The following is a 22975-nucleotide window of genomic DNA, read 5'->3' on the forward strand; positions in this document are numbered from 1 at the left end:
AAAAAGTTTGTTGACTGACAATGTCGTTACTCACATTTTTATTGAATTTTTAAGTTTATTTTTACCCTTTTTTCTAAATTTTTTTTTAAATTTTTATTATTTATGATAGTCACAGAGAGAGAGAGAGAGAGGCAGAGACACAGGCGGAGGGAGAAGCAGGCTCCATGCACCAGGAGCCTGATGTGGGACTCGATCCCGGGTCTCCAGGATCGCGCCCTGGGCCAAAGGCAGGCGCCAAACCGCTGCACCACCCAGGGATCCCCCCTTTTTTCTTTAGTAATCTGAAACGACGTTGGGTTTCATTTCTTAAAAGCTTAATTTTAGAAGGAGCAGAGAAAAAAACATTTTTCTGCCATAATGAAGTGTACTGCCATGTTATCTCAATAAGCTTATAGCATAAAGTAAAAGATCCTTCATTCTAAATAATGTGTAAAATTTTGAACTTTCAGAATTGATCAAACTAATTGATTTGTTATCAAAATCTCACTCTTAAAAAATTTTTAAACAATTTTTCTTAGCAATACCTTCTAACAAAAGTATCCTGATATAATTGGTCATGACAAAATAATCAAGCAAAAGGAGGAATAGCAAAAATTTAGGAAACTATAAATTTTGATAGAAGGGTTATTTATTTAAAAGGTTTCTTATGGTTCATTATGGAAGTGAAGAGACATCTAACAAAATGATCATTGCTGAAAGGGATAGAATACTCAAAATTTGTTACAAAGGATGAATTTCTAGGAAAAGATTACAAATTCTAGAAGACATACTCTGTTTATATCCTATAATATTTACATTTCTTTGGAACAGATTACTACTTAAGCCTTTTTATAAATATGTTCCATGTAAGTTATTAGAAATTTTTTCACAAAAATAACAAATCAAGAAAAAATAGTTTGTAAAATGTGTTTTATAATCAATTTCTCACAAACTATAAATTTCATCATTTTAGGTGTGAGTGTACTATATGCCAGGGGTCATTTTATACAATCATTAACCCGTTTTCTTTCATAATTATAATGCTTCAAAAACAAAAATACTGTATAAGTGAAATAGGAGGCCTCCTTAACCTGAGTTACTGACTATAATGATTCTCAATTCGTGATGCATGGAAATCAGTAAACACTGACATTGAACAGCTTTACCTAAAAGTTAACGTTGGGCATTTTGACAATCAGAAAAACTCCTGTATTATAGCAGAAGCATAGAAAAAACATCACATGTAACAATTTCTGATTTTGAAAGAAAATTTAATCACTTGCATAGGTCATTTAAATTATGTAGTTGTTTTCAAGTATATAGAATATTCTTCAGAAAACATTGATTATTTCCTTGGAAAATTTTGATATACTAATATTGTAGAATTCTATAAATATTTATTTTATAGTATTAGGATTTTTTTTTACTAATACCTGTTACACATGGTAAAGCCAAAATTAGGTAGGTAAAGCCTATATTGAACTAGGATTTTGAGTATCTTAAAATCTGTATAAATAGGATAACTCAACAAAATGAAATTTATATAGCAGGATATTAGAAATCCTTGTACTTGAAAATTTTAAACTGGATTGAATAAAACACATCACTCTTCTATGGTCAGATAAGGTTACATTTTATGCCATTTTAAGCTCTTCCTTTAATTTTTATGAAATAGGCCTGGACTTAAGAAATATGTTTCCATGTCCTCTCTTTGTTTAAATATGTTGAGATGCAATATGACATAGTAGAAACACAATAAAGAGTCAGTCCTGAATTTGAATCTCAGCTCTACCACTAACTATGAAATTAAGGCAAACTAACCTGTTCCAACTTCATATTTCTCATTTGCTAAATTATCTAATGCCTAATTTAGGGTTGTGGTTGCCAGTGATTGAGAATATAAAGGTAGCCAGTTATAATAAATAACATTTATATATAGCACTTTACTATGTGTCGGCAGCTTTTTTAAACATATGTTGCTTCATTTAGTCTTCAAAACAACCATATAAGGCAGGTACTATTTCATATCTACTTTAAAGATAGAGAAACTGAGACACAGATCAATTAATTGATTTGCCCAAGGTTATCCAAACGTTAGTAAGCAACAATGATGCATGTAAATGATCTAGTATAATGCCTGGCACCTTTGTAGATGTTTATAAATGTTCTTTTTTTTTTCTTTACCTTTTTCTACCTCATTTAACTGATATTACCTATGACTTTGAATTAGATGTGGCAGCCCCAAATATTTCTGCTACTAACCCTTGTACTTCTGGTATCTGTTGTTAGCTACTAACATACCTTGTGAATAGTCTGAAAAATAAAGATGTAAGTCAACATTTCCCCACTACTACTTTCAGGCACGGGGCAAAGGAACTAAATGAAGAAATTCTGTAGTGTTTTGATATAAGGAATATGGATTATTAGCGCAGGTGCACTAAGTATCTTTTGATATCCAACCTGAACCTGTTTAAGTCTCTAATTCCTCTGTAGCTTAAAGTTCTTTGGATACATGTGAAACAGCTGAGATATATGATATTCAGGGTAGCTTTTCTATAGCCCACTTTATATCTGGGATTTTTAATTGTTTTGCATTATCCATTAAAAAGCAGCATATGTCTTAGAGCATAGGCATATTTATGGGCTACCAGATTGCTAAAATAGCATTTATAGTTTTTGTTCAGTTTAACAAGTATTTGTCAGACACCTTGAGCTTCATTGAATGAGTGCTAAAATATATGTACTCCTAAAATAGTCACTTGACAAATGAAGACAGTATAAACCTAGTATCAGAAATGTTCAGCCAAAAGATTTCTTTAAAGAGAAAGATTGAGAGAAAGCCAAAATGAATTTTAATTACAACTAATCAGTATTTAAAAATTAATTTAAAAATTAATCCGCAAAAATTTTGTACAAGTAGAATTAAAACTAAAATTGAAGGAGAGAGGATTCAGATTAGTAGCGAAGAGGAGGAAGGACATTACTAATGGAAGCAAGGAAGAAGGGGAAATATATGATTAAGATACAGAAAAACATAAAAATAAAATCTTCCTGGCTAGAGCAGAGGATTCATTTTATATAGAAGGATGGATAAACCAGACCTGTTATTTTAATCTCTTTCTTAGAACATCTAGAGTAGCACCATCTGTAGAGATGAAAAACAGCAACTGTCCTTATTCTGAGATTCCTTAGAAGCCAGAATTTTTGTCTACTATCAGCCAATACGCACAGTAAAGGCTCTCTAAAAGTAGACAGTTTTATTCAGTGCACATCAACACATTCCTCAGTAGGACTAACTCTATTCTTTTTGAGATTTTTTTTTTAATTACATGTTTTGTTTTTAAGTCTTGATTTCATCTACAAACCTAGTGACTATTCACACGATTATTGCTGTGGATACTCATACCATGGTATGAGACTGCTGTGACACACCAAGTTCCAGTTTTTATATTTGTTGTTTGGAAACATTTTCTTATCATAGATTTGTCAGTGATGTATCTCAGGTTAGCCTAGTGTTTTTTATGAAATTACATACTATATGAGAAATAGAGAAATCACAGTATCACAGAATTTAAAGAGAATTCTAAGGCCATTATGTTCAAAATCTTAGCATACCCTTTTCATCATTCCCAACATTTGTCTGAACATCTCAATCACTACTTCTTCACCTGAGAGTTTGTTGCTTTTCCAATTCTATTTGAAAGTCCAAATATAACAAACTGAAACGTGGTGCCTTATCATTTCTACCCAATGGTTTTAATTCTTCTTTACACTGTACAAAAGAATGTAAATTTCTTTTTTACATGATAGTTCTTCTAATATTTGAGGATAAATTCTACATTTTACCCTTGCATCCACTTACTTTTGTATTTTTTTTGCATTCATTTTTTTCTACCAGATACAGACTTTCCCAAGACATTCAACTTCTATTTTATTTATGTATTAAAAAGAAAAGCTCCTTGGTATAATTGTACTATGGGAAAGGTAAGGATAAAAAAAATCAATCATTTAGATAAAGTAATTAGGGCAATAAGTGACATTGAATTTAAAACTATCATGTTGAAAAAAAAGACAAAAACAAAAACAACAACAACAAAAACCTATTATGTTGAAAGGTTTCCATTCCACATAGTAACAATAAAGAGGAGAAAAAGTACGTTGTTCCTCAAGATCTGAATTTTAGAATTTTGAGCATAAGGCAAAACCAAAAAAAATCATATACAAAAAACCCGTATTTAAAATACTGTCTTTGGGGATCCTTGGGTGGCTCAGCAGTTTAGCGCCTGCCTTTGGCCCAAGGGCGTGATCCTGGAGTCCCAGGATCAAGTCCCACATCGGGCTCCCTGCATGGAGCCTGTGTCTCCCTCTGCCTGTGTCTCTGCCTCTCTCTCTCTCTGTGTGTGTCTCTCATGAATAAATAAATAAAATCTTAAAAAAATAAAATAAAATACTGTCTTCATTCCCTTAAGTATATTCCTTAATTGCATGCCTACTCTGTATCAGAATATGTACTCAACTTTCGGGTGATCTTACGAAGATTGATGACATCAGTAAACATACAAATAATTACAAATTTGGTAAATTCTATATTTAATTAGAACTCTTACTAGAAAAGTACTGTTGCCCACTTAACCATTTGTGAGGCAGCATAACGTAGTGTTTAAGAAGACAGACTACTTGGGTTTGAATCCTAGATCCACTTTTTACTAGTATGTGACCTTATACAATTTCCTTAACTTCCTATGCCTCAGTTTTCTTATGTGTAAAATAGAAAGAGTAAGAGTACTTACCTTATAGGTTAGTTTTATTATGTGAATTAACATAAGTAAAACACTAAAAAAAATGTATTTGCTACATATTATTTGCTATTATTACCTATAATGTAAGTAGGGCTTTAGCTTAAAAAATAAGTAAATAATGGTTAAATAAATATTGAAAGAATTTCCTGTAGGGAAAAAAATCAAGTAGGATAGAACTTAAATGGTATATCTGTGGGAAAGGACAAAGAAATAGAGATGGCATGCAAAATGTTGATTTTTACCTTGAATTTGTCAGTGGTAAAATCTTGAAATCATCTTTCCAGCTCACCCTTAAAAGCCTACTCTCATAAAATGGGCAGAAGCCATTACAAAGTATGTATTAAGACAATGACAACACAGTATCATTAAATATTTTATAAATATAAAATGTCAAAGCATATTTATCTAGAGACATAGATGTAAAAAAGAAGTTTTAAGAATATTTCTTACTTTATTGCCTAGAATCAAGAATGTGAATTCATCTCTCTATATTAGACCTCTATCTATAAAATGAACTTACTGTTGCTTTTCACACAAATGTAAAAAGATGACAGCAAATGTATTTATACCTGTCAAGTCCTCTGAGCTTCTTAGAATGATACCATTGTAGAAGAGTAGAATATTTGTGACTTTATATTATTGCCTACCACAAAAAGAAGCTGACAGAGAGTCAAGAAGTGGATTCAGATAACAAAATAAACTATTTGGAATGATTCTAATAAGTTTACCAATATTATTTTCTCATATTGGAACTTGAAAAGAGCATGGCTGGTATAAAAGAGTAAAGGACAAATGCCCAGTGAAGGGAGTAACCATTTTAGACAGTCATTAATAACTGACACATAGATTCCAACTTCCTTTAAAAAGTGCTGAGAAGAAGAGTAAAGTTGTTGGAAGTATAGAGTTTGAAAATGAACTGTTGTCAGTTTCACAAAGATACAAAGGTCAAAGATAACAATGTAAAAGCAGCAGTTGATTGTGCTGCAAGGACCAGTTGATGTAAGAGGATATAAATTATATTTCTTTATGAAGATTAAAGACAGCAGCACCAAGGTGCTGGGTGTCATTGAGATAATTTAAATGTTTCCCCCTTAACCTTCTTCACCCCTTTCCATAAGTTTGATTGTAGCATTTGATGTACTTGTATGTTGTAATCCTCAGGGTGAAACTTTCAGTAAGGAAAGATAACTAGTGATTGTGAGGTGATTTCGAGTAGAATTTCACAAATTTTTAAGATTCTTCTCTATAAAATATAGGCACTTGGACCAATGAGAAAACAACTGCTAGGTTTTTTTTTCTAACAGTGTAAAGTGTATAAATGTGTATACAGAATAGTGTATAAATAGTGTATAGTGTATAAAGAATAGTGTATAAATGTAGTGGACTCTTACTAAAATGTATCTCTTGCTTGTGGTGATTCAAGACTACAGTTGTTTAGGAGACCCCAATATAAGGAGGTCAGTTTAGTATAACACCATTGATGAGATTCAAAAGAGATTCACGTCATGCCAATTTCCCTCAACTGTTAAACAGGGTATATATTAAATAGGGTATTGGTTAATTATGTAATATTTTGATATGAACTTTATTTGGGGCCCTGTTTACTTTCTCATTCCCTTCCTTTTTGCCATTTTTAAGACTTACCTTTACCTATACTGTACCCTATCCCTTAATATGAGGCTGCTTTTGTGGGGTTGATAGAAAAATGACTATCACCACCAGTGCTAAATAGTATTTAGAGGAATGAGAAGGCTACTTTTATATATACTGAAAGCAAATCCTAATATAAGTGCATCTTCCCTCCCAGGTGTATCTTGGGGAACAGCAGCAACAGTATTAACAAAAATGCTCTAGTTTATCATTGCTCAAAATTTAGTCATTACTCTTGGCCTTCGAACTATTAAATACCTTTGGACAGGGGTCAGCAATCTTATTCTTTAGAGATCTAGACAATAAATACTTTAGGCCTTGTGGATTCTGTGCTTTCTATCATAACTATTCTACTCTGCCAGCCCTGTGGCACAAAAGTCACTGTAAGATGATATAAATGAATGAATGAGCCTTACTGTGCCTCAATAAAAATTTATTTATGGATACTGAAATTAGATTTCGTATAATTTTCACGTCATGAGATATTATTCTTCTTTTGTTTTTTTTTCAATCATTAAAAAATTTAAAGATCACTCTTAGATTGAAGGCGATGCAAAAAACAGGCAGCAAGCAGGTTTTGTCCCCTTGGCTATGATTTGCCAAACCCTATTTTAGAATATTTCTACCCTACAGTATACAAGTATCTCCTTTGTTAATCAAAGGCTCATAGCATGTGAGCTTTCAGAAGATTGCTCTGAGAATTTAAGACAGAGGAAGGAGATGCACCACAAGAAATTGACACTTCATAGATTCAAGATGCACCACAGGAAATTAACACTTCATAGATTCAAATATATCTTGAGCGCCTGCTGTATATATGCCAGGCATTGTTCAAGATGCTGTGGATATAGCAATAAATAAAGAAGTCAAAAGTCCCTGTCTTTTTGAAATATACATTTTAGTGGGTTACACAATTGTAAGTAAACAAGTAAAATGTATAGTATTAGAGATGTGGATAAAAACGAACCAGGGGAGGTGAATAGGTAAGCAGGAAGGGGAGGTGAATAGGTAGGCAGGAAGGAGAGTTGTAATTTTTAAAAAGCTATCAAGGAAGGCTTTATTGATAAGGTGACATTTGAGCAAAGATGTAACGAGGAGAGAGAGCAAGCCATGGATCATATTGAACCTGTATGCCACATTTAGTGTAATGGAGAGTTTGAGCAGAAGCACTACATGATTTGACTTATATTTTAGTAGGGAAATAATTTATAAGGCTATTGAAATAATCCAGGTGAAAAATGATAGTGACTTAGACCAATGATAGAGGTGAAGATAGTGAGAAACACATTATTTATATATTTTGAAGATAGAAGTAACAGATGAAATAAGAGAAAGAAAGCTGTCAAGTATAAGACTCAGGATTTTGACTTGGGCAGTTGGAAAGATGGAGTTGCTGTATACTGAAATGGAGAAGACTGTGGGAAGGGTAGGTTTGATGAGGAAGATCAGTTTTAGTTTGGTCATGGGAAGGAACTACTTTTAGATATCCAAGTGGAGGTGTTAAGTTGGCAATTAGACATATGCATCTGGAGTTCAGAAGAGAAGTCTAGGCTGGAGATACTTTTTTTAAGTTATCAGCATCTTCATGGAATTGTCCATGACAATTGATGAGATCACCAAAGTTTTTACTAGTAATACTATTTATTTATTGGTATTACTGTCCTTGCTTTTTTTTCTCATCCACTTTCAAAGAGGTAGGTAGTTTCTAGTAACCTATCCCCTCTGCTCACTCACAAATAGCAGGGATCCCACTGAATCAGAAACCTGACCTACACAGGAGGTATCATTAGTTGGCCATCCTCAAATTTTGCCATGGTATAAATATGGGAGTGAGTTTTCCCAAGTACCTCCTTGCTGGAAACTGTTTGCACTGGAGGTAAGTGTGAAAGGGGAGGTTGTGGGAAATGATGGGGTGAGGGCTTCCTAAACCTTTCCCAAACCTCAGAAATTGCTTGGTTCTGAGGAATGGAGAAGGTTCAGGCTGGTTCTTATTTCCCTGAACCAGTTCATACAGCCCTAAATTTGACCTGCTTTCCTCAAACTGGGAGTCAGAAATCCCTTTTCTCTTCTGTTTTTCTGCTGCAGAAATTCCCAACATTCCCATTTTGTGGGCTCCAGAAAGGGGTAAGCGAAGACTTCAATCCCAGCCAATCATTTCCAGATTAATAATTTTTAGTGTTTTGGTTTTGTTTTTTTTTTTTTTTTTTTATCATCATAAAGAATGCTTGGACCCATTTTTCCCATCCATTTAATTTCCTTGTGGATTGTTATGTATCAATGTTCTAGGATCATTCTGTATCCCTGGGCAGTAGAGTTCAGATTCATCTGCTGTTTCCATTTGTGTGCTATTCTCTTGTGGATTCTCATATGCAGTTTATTGATGACTGTTTCCTAGATGAAAGAAACCCAATTCAGGAGATTGCTTTACTCTCGATTTCATCTTTTCCTGAATGGTGATTTGTTTCCCTGCTAATGACAGCTTTTCTTATCCTACACAACTGCTTCTGATGATCTGTCATTGCTTCTTGCTGTTCTGTCTTACTGCTTTAACTGCCTTTGATTTTTGCCTCTACTTTTTGCCCCACTTTATGCATCTGCCGAATGATTTGCATTCTTCACTTACTGGTACTTTGTCTATCAGCAAATAGCCATACCCATCTGCTATTTTAGCATTTTAGACTACCCCAGCACTGTTTATCTGGTCTCCTACCATTCTATATCATGGCCTTCCAAGTGCTATGCCATCTGCCTGCTTGATCTTTTCCTGCCCAATCTATGCCTGTAATATTATAAATAGGTTCAGATTGTTTAACACTTCTGCTACCCATCTCCACATGTCTTATGCCACTAAGTTGGACTGCTGAGTTTGCTTGACTGCTGTCTCCTTTACCTATTTGCTGCACATGGCTGCTCCATTAAATAACTTGAGACACTGCATTTATCTCCTATGTACTCAGCCTTGCAACTTGCTGATTCGCTTATATTGCCTCCTTTGTAGTTTTCTGCATCTGGTAAATCACTGGCGTTGTTCCTCTGTTGTCTTGTAACCCTGATCAGATTTTATTTCCAAGAAAAGTGTTGCCTATATATTGTCCAAACATATTGTAGAAATAGGAAAATGCTTCACTATTTGACAGTCCAATCCAGTTTACTCCTAAACTGACTTTTGAACTCACTATCACCCATCCCTTCTGCTTTTTTTATAAACTCCACAGTCCTCCCTTTATTTAGCAATAGATTTTTTCAAATAATTATCATCTTTACTTCAGTTGACCCTTCACATCATATGTTATGTACTTTTGTTTCTTATATATGGGATCTTTTGATGATTTTCCATATATTAAATTTATTTCCTAATTTATTTTCCATGACTTTTCCAGGGCTTCATGAAGATAAGTTACTCCTATTTATTTGTCCTTTTTAGTAAGACTGGAATAATTTTTTGAAACTTAAAGTATCATCTCAAAAAAATAACAAATTTAGTTATAGTCCTCTGTGGTTAGATTAAAGGAGCTTTCTACTCTGCTCCATTTTTCCCTTGAGAATATCATTTCTCAGCCACCCCATAATTTATGTAATCTCAGTTCTTTAGAGATCCTTTTGATGTACTTATCTTTCCCTCCTTTTAGACTATATTTTCTTGTGTGGGGTAGACTTTAAATTGACATTTTCCCATTATTTGCTGAGTACTTGACATCTGAAAAGAACTTAGAATACAAAATTATTTGCACTGTAAAGATTAATGCCTTATCTACTTATATTTAAATCAAAAACAAGATCAAACAAGAAGTGAGAAGAATTTTGGTGAAATTTGCAAACAATTTTAAGAGTCTAAGGAGATCGAAAGTGGAGTGTGTATGTGTGTATGCAAGTCTGTTTGTGTGTATTTGTATAGATTTGAAGTGTTCTTTATGTATGTGCCCACAACATCATTGTGCTTGAAGTGTGGAAAAATCCTGACTATCCATATTAAATTGTATTTTATTTTTATGAAAAATGAAATAGAAAAGGAAAAGCTAAAAAGAGTCATAAATTTAGGGAATATAAAAAATGTATGGACATTTTTTTCTTTTCCTTTAACATTAGAGATAATTACTTTGAAGAAAAAGGCTGTTGCAAGAAAGTCAAGAAAATCATTTCAGTAATTTTTATTTTTTTATTGAGACAAAATGCACATAACATAAAATGTACTGTTTTAACCATTTTTAAGTGTACAATTCAGTGGCATTAATACATTTTGTACAACCATTACCATTGTATCCAGAACTTATTCATTCTGCAAAACAAACTCTGTACCCATTAAACAGTAACTCCTCATTCCTCTTTCCCCCACCCCAAAATAGCCTCTATTTTAGTATCTGTCTTAGAATTTGCCTATTCTAGGATTTGCCCCATATAAGTAGAATCATATAATTTTTGTCCTTCTCTGTTTGGCTTATTTCACTAACATAGTATTTTCAAGGTTCATCCATGTGGTAACATGTATCAGAATTCCCTCCCTTTTTAAGACTAATATTCCATTTATGTATATGCTACAATTTGTTTATCCATTCGTCTGTTGATAGACAACACTTGAGTTGTTTCCATCTTTTGGCTATTATGAATAATACTGCCATCAGCATTGGTCTGCAAGTTTTTCTTTCCATTCTTTGGATATTTACCTAGAAATGAACTCCATTGCTTTTAATGTTCTTGTCTAAAAGGAAATTAAAAACCTCAGGGGAACTATAGAAGTAACATGGAAGATGGTTAAGTTCAAGATACTGTATTAGGAAAAAAATAAAAAAACATTAAGAAAGGCACAGAAGACCAAGTGAGATTAGAAGACCTTACATTCTAAGAATGAAAGGCAGAATGAAATTGGACAGATGTTTGATATTTGAAGAATAGCAAAAATGATTCTGAAGGACATTGAATATAAAAAATATGCCAACTTTAGGACAGATAATGGCATATCTTTGAAATGGACTAATGAAGACTTTTAAAGAAGTAAGCACTTGAAAGGCAAGGTTTAAATGAAGATAATGGGATTGAGATGAGGCAGCTAAATTATGTTTAGAGAAACCAGCAATAGGAACAGGAATTCATTTTAAATTCACTGGTACTTAATTCTGGATACTCAGTTTTCTACCTATAGAGATTTTTCTAAGAAGATTCCTTTGACCCAACCCCCAAAGATTCTTATTCAGTAGGTTGGAGATATGATTTAGGCAATGTGTATATGCATGTGTGTGTGTGTGTTTTAATACACTGGTAAAACATAATGTGAAAAAATTGTGCTCTATACCATAGTGTCCTAGACCTTACATAAGTGTTACAAAAAGTTGGGAAATTGGTCCTTGTCTTCAAGGGGTTTAAAACTGGAGTATAACAATAAAAATGGATTTAGGAAAGAAGACTTTCAATCCATTAGATAAATAATAATGTTTTGACTTGTTAACTCAACAATTTTTTGATGATTTTACATTTTCTAACTTTTCTCAGCCAGGACTTCTCATCTAAATTATCAAACACAGAAAATGACCTGAGAGACTTCTCAATTCTCTCAAGAGTGGAACATAAACTAGAACTATTCTGTATGCAAAGGAGAGAAGTTAATTCATTATTTCCAATAATTCTCTCAGAATCTATTTTTAAAAGGCTTGTTCTGTGCTATGTAGTCTGTTAGGAGTATGTCACACAAAGATAAGGTCTTGTTCTCCTAAGAGCTTACATTCCAAAAGAGAAAAAGACATTTAACAAAAAAATACATTTCTAATATCATTTCAAAATTTTCTTGTTTTCTTCTATTTCTTCAAGGAAAATGTTCAAAGTTGGAGTAATTGTGTATAAGGAAATTGTTTCACCTCTTTTTAAGCATCAGTGATTCAGGAATAAGAATGTCTTCTATAAATTAATGCCTTATCACAACTGGAAGATTCTGGTAATAGTTTAAATGCGAGTAAGGGTCTTTCTAATTTTAAAACCTGGAGCATTCAGTGACAATTAGTGATTTCATTGGTAGCTCGTAATAAACAGCATTATCTAAACCCAATGTAATTCATTAATTTTATAAAGGAAGAGTAGAGAATGGTTATAGAAAAATTGATAACTAAGGTTCAGGATGTCATTCTTGAATGTTATTGCAAGCACAATGAGGTATTCTCTTGGGCGTATAGCTGTATACAATATTGAAAATGTTTGGGAATTTATTCTCACTGGTAACTAAAACTCACTTGAATTCCTGATGTCAGAAGTTTCAGTCATATTTACTAGCTATTATTATGAATTTGATTAATTAGCCATTTGAATTAGGAATTTATTTGTCCTCACTATATTAATGAGTGCCTTCAAACTTGAGAGCAGTAAGCTTCATTTCCACTGCTCACTAAATCACAGTGATTGCTTTAAAGGAAGCTCTTTAAAGTGCTATACCTAAGATAAGTTTTAGTAACCTATTTTTCCTCCCATCTCCTGATGTCCTACTAAAGTTATTTATTTTATAAGCACAACTGAAGATCAAAGTCTCATGTCAGGAGAGAAGCACCAAAATAGAAATTACATCAGATTTAACTTGTTTTCTTAAGAAGTGAATAATTTTAAAAGACTTTGCTTCACTTGTATTTATTCTAGAAAACATTTTTAGTGCAAAATAAAGATTATGCAGAAATTTTAAGGTTTAGATCTAGGATAAAGGAAAATATAAGTAACATTAAACTCATTTTATTAGTAATAAATATACTTTTCATTTTCTTGTGATCTCTGATATCCTATTTTTATTTTGAGGAAAGGTAAACTGAAAATAAAGTTATATAATGTGTTTTTTTAATGTGAAAGTTAACTTGAAAAGGCAATATCCATATCACACCCTTATTAGGACTATAAAGTCTTTTTTACATTTAATAACAAGAAAATCCCCTAAATTTCCTTGCTATCAGGAGATTCTTTGTAGGCAACTACCCCTAACAAACATGTTTGTTATTCTTTCCTGAAGAGAGTGGGATATAATTCAGGACCTTGCAAAGGAAGATATAGCTTCCTTACATAAACATTTTATGGAAGTAGTTTTACTCCTTTGGTTTTGGATGTAGATAGTGACAAGAGTAGGCACTGATAGCTAGTCTCTACATCCCCTAATCTTTCTCTGCTCTTTCCTATCTCACCATCAAATATTTCAATGCTACCTGGAAAAATTATGCATTATACTTGTGGCACAAGATGCCCAGTGGAGTGAGAGAGATAATGGAAGAAGTTAATTGCCTCAACTATGGCAATTATTTGTTACAAAGATCCTTTATGTATATTTAATAATATTTCATGAATATAGAAATTAGTGCTTGAAAAATTCACTAGATATTTGAATGTTTACTAAATACAAACCACCCCATTTTTAATTTTCTCTGAACACTCTTTAGATTTCTTGTAATTTTTCATCTTTATGAAGAAATAGAGATTATATTCTATTCATAACAGCAGTATAAAAACATCTCAGATGTTCAGAAATCAACTTTTCTTTGGTTTGTTCCTAGCCATACTATAGTAGTAAATATGTATTTACTTTGCAGTTAGAGGTAATAATCCCAGTATAGACATCTTAAGCAAATATTCTGGAAAAAAAAATCTCTTACAGGTTACATTTATATATTCTTATTTTCAACCCAATGCCTTCTGGTCAAAATTAAGATCAGTCTTGTGAGGAGGTAAAGGTAAAAAACCTTTTCAGGTATCTTCTCTTTATGATTAGTTACTAAAAAATAAAACTTAAGACCATCTGCAGAGAGCTCCTATTTTATTAACTAGAAAATTTGTCCTCAAATTTCCATACATCCTGGTTAGTGTTAGTATTTTGCATGTGATATGTATTCAATAAGAGCATAAAATGGTAACATCTGCTGTGACACAGTATTAAAGATGAGATTTTAAAACATGAAAGATGAGAAAAGTGAATGGTCATTTAGGAGAAAGAAGCTGGAGATTTTTAAATATTTATCTTGCCTTTATTAATAGCTTTAAAAGAAACAACACCTATTTTTTTCTAAATATAGATTTCTGATTATATTTCTGATTATACAGTTTTTTCCAAAAAATAATTTGGAAGATACAGGAAAGCAAAATGAAGTAAATAAAAACCATAAATAATCTTGACACCTAATTATTGCCCTAGGATTAATTGGTTAGTCTTCACATTGGCTACCTACCATATATACTGGTTTATATCTTGGGTTTCTTAATAACATCATCCCAACTGTTACCTTATGTACAAAAATTTAATAACAACAATTAACACAAGTACCACTTCACAGGAAAGAAAATTAGTTTTAGAAAAATTAAATCATGAAATAACTTAAAACAGATCACAGAGCTATAGAAGGTAATAGAATCTCAACTAGGTAGTCTTGATTCCACAGCCCTTGCTTTTTAACCACTCTCTTGTTTATATAAATTAAGCTTTTTATCCCCATTTAATAACTGTTCTACCAAAAAAGAGGGGGGGAAGATTTGTCAATCAGTACAGAATATAAACAAGCTATGATTAATTTAAGCTCCCTTGTTATTAACTATTTAGGCTCTGATTTTCAGTTATAAGCATTCTTCTTATATAAATTGTCAAAACATCTCTGATTATTGCTTTAGAAATATTTCATTAAATAGAATAACTGATTAAAAATTAAGGCTCATAATATAGACTGCCAAATTGCCCTTTAGAAAATATGTACATATTTATATATCCATATTCTCAATATGGAGCTGAACATTCATTATCATTTTTAATCTTAACAAATCGATAGATAAAAATTATATGGATTTTTGGCATATTGTAGACTAATAATGAGATTGAACACTTGTATTTGTCTAGTTTTTTTTTCTTTTATAAATTGCTCATTTTCTTTGTTTTCTTTTGGCTTAGTAGCCTATTCTTAAAAACTAATTCTAATTACAATGGGAAGCTTAAGAAATTGCTTGTCAGGAAATAATTTTGGCAGAATGAGATTTATATTTATATCATTTTGACATATAAATATAAACCACTTTATTTTCTCTTTCCTCAAACTCCATTAACATAATAGCACTCAATGATTTCATTACTACCCTCTTACAGCAGAGGTCAAGCTCAAAACACATCCTAAATGAAAGGCATGCAGTTAATAAAATACAAACATTTTCTAACAAGCTAGTTATATTCTTTGTGAGGTTTTTCTTTTTTCCTGTAGCTGATGCACAATAGTTTATTTTCTGACTGTTCTTTTATTGTGGAATGTTCATGTTAAATACGTTATGGATAGAAAATTAATGAACCTTAATAACCTAGAATTAATTGTCCATTCATAGGTATAAACCTTGCAAGATTTACTATTGCAAAGATATTGAATACACATAACTACTATAGCAGTCATTTTTCAAAAAATACCAAATAACACAGTCCTTACTATTCATACAATTTTTGTGCTTAGCAAACTCATTTTTCCGCGTAGGAATTCCAAGAAAAACAATATTCTAGCATTCAATGAATGTGAATTACCATTTGATTATCTAGACATTCAAGGCATTTTATAGACTTTTTCAGATAGGTGAGGCTTAATTCCCCTCCAGTGCTCAAAAGAGCCTTTTTTTTTTTTTTTTTTAGTTGCTCTTAACATGCAAATCACTTAATGCCCAAACTTTTTTGGTAAATGAATTGTTTAACACTTGGCTTGAATTTTTCCACAGAAACTTTTATTTATATAAGTGATTCTCAACCTAGGGATTTTTTGATCTTTGAGAAACATTTTGGCAATGCCTAGTGACACTTTTGGTTCTCATAACTCAAGGGATGCTACTGACATTAGATGAATAGAGGCCAGGGGACTGGTAAACATCCTACAATGCACTGAACAGCTCTTGCTGTTCAGAGAATTTTCTGGCCCAAAATGTAATATTGCAGAAATTGAGAAATCCTTATTTACATAATATTATTGAGTACTCACTAACTTCCAGGCACTGTGCGTGGGGTTGGGGACACATGGATAGAAAGTTATGATCTTAGCACTCAGGGAAGTTACATTATGATTAGGAAATGGAAGAATAGGATAAATAAACTATGATGTGATCATCAATATAGTAATGGTGTGATATATTAGGAGCAGGATAAAGTTCATCTGAAGGAATTAGGGAAATTTTCAAAGAAGTGATATTGGAACTGTTGTTATTGTTCTTGTTTTTATTATTGTTTACGTATAAGTTTACAAAAGCACACAAATAGCATAGTTATAACTTAATGGATTTTCAAAAAATGAACATACCTGTGTGACCAGCATGCAGATCAAAAAACCAGATCATCAGCCTCCCATGTTGTGCCTCCTTTTGTGTTCCTTTCAGTAACAGCCTAACCCTCAAGAGTAATTATAGTTTTGACTTTTTGCATCATTGGCTATTTTTGTTTTTTAGTAAACTTCATACAAATGAAGTCTTATACTGTGTAATCTACTGTGTATGGATTCTTTTGCTCAACATTATGTTTGTAAAATTGATTTGTTGCATGTAGTTGTTTGTTCATTATCACTACCATACTGTAATCCACTGTATGAATATGCCAATATATTAATCTACTGTAAAGAAACAATTGCTGAAATCCTAAGTCTTTCAATAGGTCAGTCTGGCTGCAGAATGGGTTTTGAAGGGAAATTGGAAAGAGAGAGCCTGGAAATAGGTAAGGCCAAATGATGGACATTCTCTGTGTCATATAAAAGGCATTTGGATTTTTTCTAGTAGAAAATGAAGAGTTTTTTAAAAGATGTTAAACAGCAATGAATGGGAATAAAGTTAGCTATACCATTAATCAGGAGGTTATTAAAATATTCAAATGAAAGGCAGACAAGGGTAGAAGGAAATAGATGACTTTCTGAGGATAAGACTAATAGCACTTTTGTATAACTGGGTGTCAAATTTGGAGAGGGTAGTTTCCTGAGCCAACCTTCAACGTTCAAAGAGAGAAGGAACAGTCAATAAAAGATGTTGTGAAAATTGGCAGTCCATTTTGGTGGAGACCATGCAACCTAATATTAAACTACAGATGATTATATATTTAAACATTAAAAACTATGTTAATGATTTAAAAATTAAGAAGTTATTTTATGATCTTTAAGAGAAAACTTTCTAAATAAGATATAAAACACAGAAAATATAATAAAAGTATTGATAGTACTCCCTATCATTAAGCACTAGAAACCTCTTTTTTTTTTTTTTCACTAGAAACCTCTTAATGGAAATGCCAACTAAGCAAAATTGTTATAAATGTTAAATGTTAAAAATTAAAATTTGCAAGAGATTTAACTTGCCAAAGTTTTAATATTTTCAATATGTAGAAATTTCTTAATAATTCAACAGAAAGGGATCCCTGGGTGGCGCAGCGGTTTGGCGCCTGCCTTTGGCCCAGGGCGTGATCCTGGAGACCCGGGATCGAATCCCACGTCGGGCTCCCGGTGCATGGAGCCTGCTTCTCCCTCTGCCTATGTCTCTGCTTCTCTCTCTCACTGTGTGCCTATCATAAATAAATAAAATTAAAAAAAAATTAAAAAAAAAATAATTCAACAGAAAGAACACAGCCACCAATATGGAATAGCAGACAAAAGATAGAGTCAGTTGGCAATGGGAAAGACACAAATTGCTTTTAAATATGCATTCATTATAATTGAAAAGAAATATAAAATTCAAAAATATTCTGTTGCTTTGTACACATCAGTTAAGTAGCTATTTAAAAGAGATTGCCTAGAAGTAGCAAAGTTTGGGTGAAAAGACTATTGTTCAGAGTATAAATTGGTACCATTTTTCTGTAGGCAGTCTGCAATGTATCAAAAATTTCATTATAATGTTATAAAAGATATTTTATAGGGAATAAAGCAGTTTACAAAGAGGGTACAGCTTGGAATAATTGTTGTTTTAGTACTTTGAAAAAACCTTCCCAATGTAAAAAAACTTGACCCAGTTTAAAAGGAAATAACCTGTCAAGCTTACCATGTAAAAGGACATATACATTGTCTTTAGATTCACTCTTCCCCCCAAAATACCATGAGTTGGAGGTCAAAGCAGAGGGCAGCTGGAGCCAGAATTGTAGGAAATCAGGACTTTGTGGAGACAGAGGAGACACCCTAAGGACAAATGGCTATGGCTGCACTTTTGATGAGATATTTAGTCTTGGACAAAGAGTAATATATGAAACTCAAGCTGGGATTCCTTAAGACTGTAAGACCACTGTGGGAAGCTGAAGTGGACTCAGTGGTTAAAGGTACCATCTAGTTAAACATAGAAGCAGAATTTTCACTGAGGGAAATCTTCCCTGTTTTAGGTCAACCATACTCCAACAGATTAATAAGATCAAGTAATGAATATCAGCAAAACTATTAATCAATCAGGGGACTGAAAATTGTGACTACGACTAGAACTGTCAAACACAAAATATAGCACAACCAGGAATTTGGTGACCATATCATTCATTTCTCGTACTAGGGAACTTTTGTTTAGGACTAATGCTAACCCAGACAGGATGCAGGCACAACAAAAGTATTTCAAAGTGTCCCTCATAATCCAGGATGCATGATTAGTCTACCTATGATGAAATCTTCAAAAGAACAAAGACACACAAAGGTAAAGACATTGCAAGAGACCATTATTTTTGAATGAGCAATTTGGGAGAAAATAAGCCTCCTAGAAATGAGAAAATATAAATTAAAAAATTTTTAATTTGTGAACAGATGAAACAGCAGATTAGACCAGAAGAATTAGCATACTGAAATATATTTCCGAGAAAAATACTTCATATTGGAATAATTTGGTGGAGAGATGATGTTTTATAAATTTGAGAGAGAAATAAGGTATGAAGAAAGAAATAAGAAGAAACAAGAAACTACATTACATCAAAGCCCCCAAAAAAGAGAATGGAGGAAAGGCAATGATTAAAGAGGCAACAGTTTGTAAATTTATCAAACTATTGAAAAAACATGAAACTGCATGTCCTGGAAGTATAATATAAATTGAGAAGGATAAATAAAGTAAATTGATGCCTGAATACATTAAAGTGAAACTTCAAAACCAAAATAAAAGGGAACATCTTAAAAATAGCCAGAGCGAAAGGACAGATCACTTACAAAGGAATGACAGGAGGCTTTTAAACAATACTGTAATAAAACAGATGGAAAAATAATATATTTAAAGAATGGAAAAAGTTATACCATGAATTTTTTATACAGGTTTTCATTTTGTGTTATAAATATGTGAAGGTTTATATAGTTATTTAATAAAGCTTTATAGTTTAAGGTTCATAATATATAGAAACTTTTTCTAAAATTTTGGATAGAAAACAAACCATACTTAGTAGGAAAACAATATATCAAATACTAGGATTCCATGTACCTATTAAATTTGTGATTTATGATAAAAGTTCTAAAGGGTTTTCTTGATGAAGATAGTATATTTCAAAACCGAATTAAATAAGCAATGTATTATTTTCTCTTCCTAATGTATGCAGTATTGTCAATTTTTCTACTGTTACTTGCCTTTTCACTTTGATGTTTTAGGCAACAACTTTTGAAAATCTTTTACTACAGGGGCACCTAGGTGGCTCAGTCGGGTCAGCATCTGACTGACTCTTGATCTCAGCTCATGTCTCCATCTCAAGGTTGTGAGTTTGGGTCCCCTATTGGGCTCCACACTGGGCTTGGAGCCTACTTAAATAAAATAAATAAATAAAAACTAAATAAAATGAGTAAGTAGAATATTTTATCACATAATAAAAATAGTATATTTTAATATAATATTAAAAGTTTTGCTTCTCCCTCATACTAATTTTACCTCTGACTTATAATTATTTTTCACTTAATTGAAAAACTCTGAAAAATCTTGAAACCAACCTATAAAATGATCTTAATATGCCAGGATTGAAAACAATAACCAAAACATGGAAAGGGCTCAAATATCCATTAACTATGAATTGCTAAATATATATATATATATATATATATATATATATATATATATATATATAGTATGTGTGTGTGTGTGTGTGTATATATGTGTGTGTGTATATGTATATATATATATACACACACACAATAGAATATTACTCAGCCATCAAAAAGCAAGAAATCATGCCATTTGCAATGATGTGGATGGAACTAGAGTGTATTATGCTAAGTGAAATAAGACCGAGAAAGACAAATACTGTATGATTTCACTCATATGCAGAATTTAAGAAACAAAACAGATGAACATAGGAGAAGAGAAGGAAAGATAAATTAAGGACAGAGAGGGAAGGAGGCAAAGCATAAGAGACTCTTAAATATAGGTAAATTGAGGGATGCTGGAGGGGAGGTGGATGGGTAGATGGGGCAATTAGGTAATGGCATTAAGGAGGACACTTGATATGATGAACACTGGGTGTTATATGCAACTGATGAATCACAAAATTCTACCCCTAAAATTAATACTACACTATTATGCAATACTACCTACCTCTCTCAATGACACAAGAACAACTCAGATTTAATCTCCACTTTTATAACTAACTTTAAGAGTAGACCTACATTTGCCCTGATTGATTTAGGTCAGATTTATTTTGAGATGCTGGAAATGAGTACTGTCATAATTTTATTCTTTTTTTCTGATTTCTTCCAAGTGTAAAAACTAATGTTTCTCTTTGATATCTTCTTGTTATTGTTGCTGATCAGAGACAGGTCAGGAAGACTTAAGGAAAATATTGCTTACATAGACCCATCATTTTGTCATATAAGAAGCTTTAAAAATAGAGAATTTGCTGTGGTATCTGAAAAAATTATTCAGAGAAAATTACAAAATGTCTCAGCTTCTGAGCAACCTGCATTAAGGAGAGAAGAAACCTGGGAAACCAGAGCATGACAGAATCTAGTCTTACCATTCCCCACATCCCCATTTATTTCTTTGTTTTCTGTCTTTTCCCTAGAGGCAAATTCTGTTAAGTATAGAAGTCTATCCTTCCTATTGTAGTTTTGAGCAAAATGCCAGTTTCCATCTGCCCTACTTAATATTTATGCGTTGGGTATCCTTTGCTCTTAGATACTTAATTTTTTATGTGAAGAGAGGATCTGAGTTAGCCTGTTCATAATTATCCTAATATAAAATAATATTGCTTGGTTACCAAATCTTTCAGGTTTGTTTCAAAAACCTGAATTTAAAAAAATCTGAATTTTTAAAATATCCTTTGTTGATTCTTGTGGGTTTGGCTCTTGTATAGCCTGAGTCACACATAGGAGTATAATTTCTAGAGCATATCATAGAGCTAAAATGGGCATCAAGATAGCATTGAAAGAGGAAAGATTATAAATAAACAGCCTATGGTTTTGTGTGTATGTTGGTATATGTGTTGTTTGTATATTAATAAGGATAATCATTTCTACCCATTCTGACTAGATGATGAGATTTGTGGATACAACCAACTTCCTCCCCACTCCTACCAGCCACCCTAGTAGAGTCATCTGTTCAGTTTCCTGTAGCCCTAACTTGAAGAATTCAATCCCAATCCTACAACATGTGTTCATTATCCTCAGTTTTATGAAGTAATATTTTTTCAATGTTGTACTCTATTTTAACTTTTCTTAAATCTTGGTCTTTAAGGCAACATAGGCTTCATTTGGATAGCAAACTATTCTAAGTACTATAGTATGAATGTTCTTAAAGAGTCTGCAATCCTGAGAACTTGAAGTACAGATCCTGATTTGGAAATATTAACCCCAAATTCCACATCAAAAGAATATGTGTGTTGCACGAGTCTATAAAAAATTGTTTCCATGGAAGAACCTCATAGACTAAAATCTTATTTTATACACATGTATTTCAAATCAGAGTATATATAAAAACTGTTATTTTCTAAGAACTTGTTATATTTATAATCTTTTTTGCATTCCTGTAATTATGCAAATATACAGTGGCAAGGATAGCTGCACCTCTTTTTAGAACAGTTTTTAAGAATTAGGCCTCCAATTATTTTTAAGTTTCGTGTTAAGAGATTTTTCTTCCAATATAATAAAGGTAAGGATTTTCTTTCATCTAACTTATGTCAATTTTATTTAATAAATAATATGTTCTTCCTTTTATATTTCTTCTAGGTTGTAACTCACTGACATTTTTAATCCACTCTTGTATATGTGGAGATTCTTAAAAAGTAAATTTTTCTATTATGAAGTATAATAATGGTTGATTGAAAATGAGTATATTAATACCCCTGTGTTACAAGCAGCAGAGCATTAACTTGAATTGAGTGGAACATTGATCCTTTATATTACCCTTTTATTCACCATCCTGAGTCTTATTCCCATGCTGACAACTGTTGTTTTTACAGTTTTAAATTTTAGTGTATGATTGTTAGGGAAATTTAAAAATTAATATAAAGTTATGGACACATTTTTTCATGTTTGCTAGGTGCATAGTTACATTGCTGTTTTATTTCTTTCTCTTTTTTTTTAAGATTTTATTTAAGAAAGATAGAGTGGGGAGGAGCAGAGGGAGAAGGACAAGCAGGCCACAGACTAAGCACAGAGCCTGACGTGGGGCTTGATCCCATG

At 32.3% G+C, this 22975-nt stretch overlaps 1 protein-coding gene across 36 annotated transcripts in view; it reads left to right on the forward strand.

Moving 5' to 3' along the window:
- Window positions 1–22975, forward strand: part of GPHN (gephyrin) — a 620367-nt gene that overhangs the window by 322110 nt on the left and 275282 nt on the right. For 20 of the 36 annotated variants that reach the window (XM_072761735.1, XM_026008404.2, XM_072761732.1 and 17 more), the window contains exon 5: window positions 8514–8552. The exons of the other annotated variants lie outside the window; for them this stretch is intronic. In XM_072761735.1, the coding sequence (XP_072617836.1) occupies window positions 8514–8552 (39 nt within the window). The remainder of the gene's footprint in view (window positions 1–8513; window positions 8553–22975) is intronic. 36 annotated transcript variants of the gene reach the window in all.

Source organism: Vulpes vulpes, chromosome 6 (genome assembly GCF_048418805.1).
Source record: "Vulpes vulpes isolate BD-2025 chromosome 6, VulVul3, whole genome shotgun sequence".
Classification (NCBI taxonomy): domain Eukaryota; kingdom Metazoa; phylum Chordata; class Mammalia; order Carnivora; family Canidae; genus Vulpes; species Vulpes vulpes.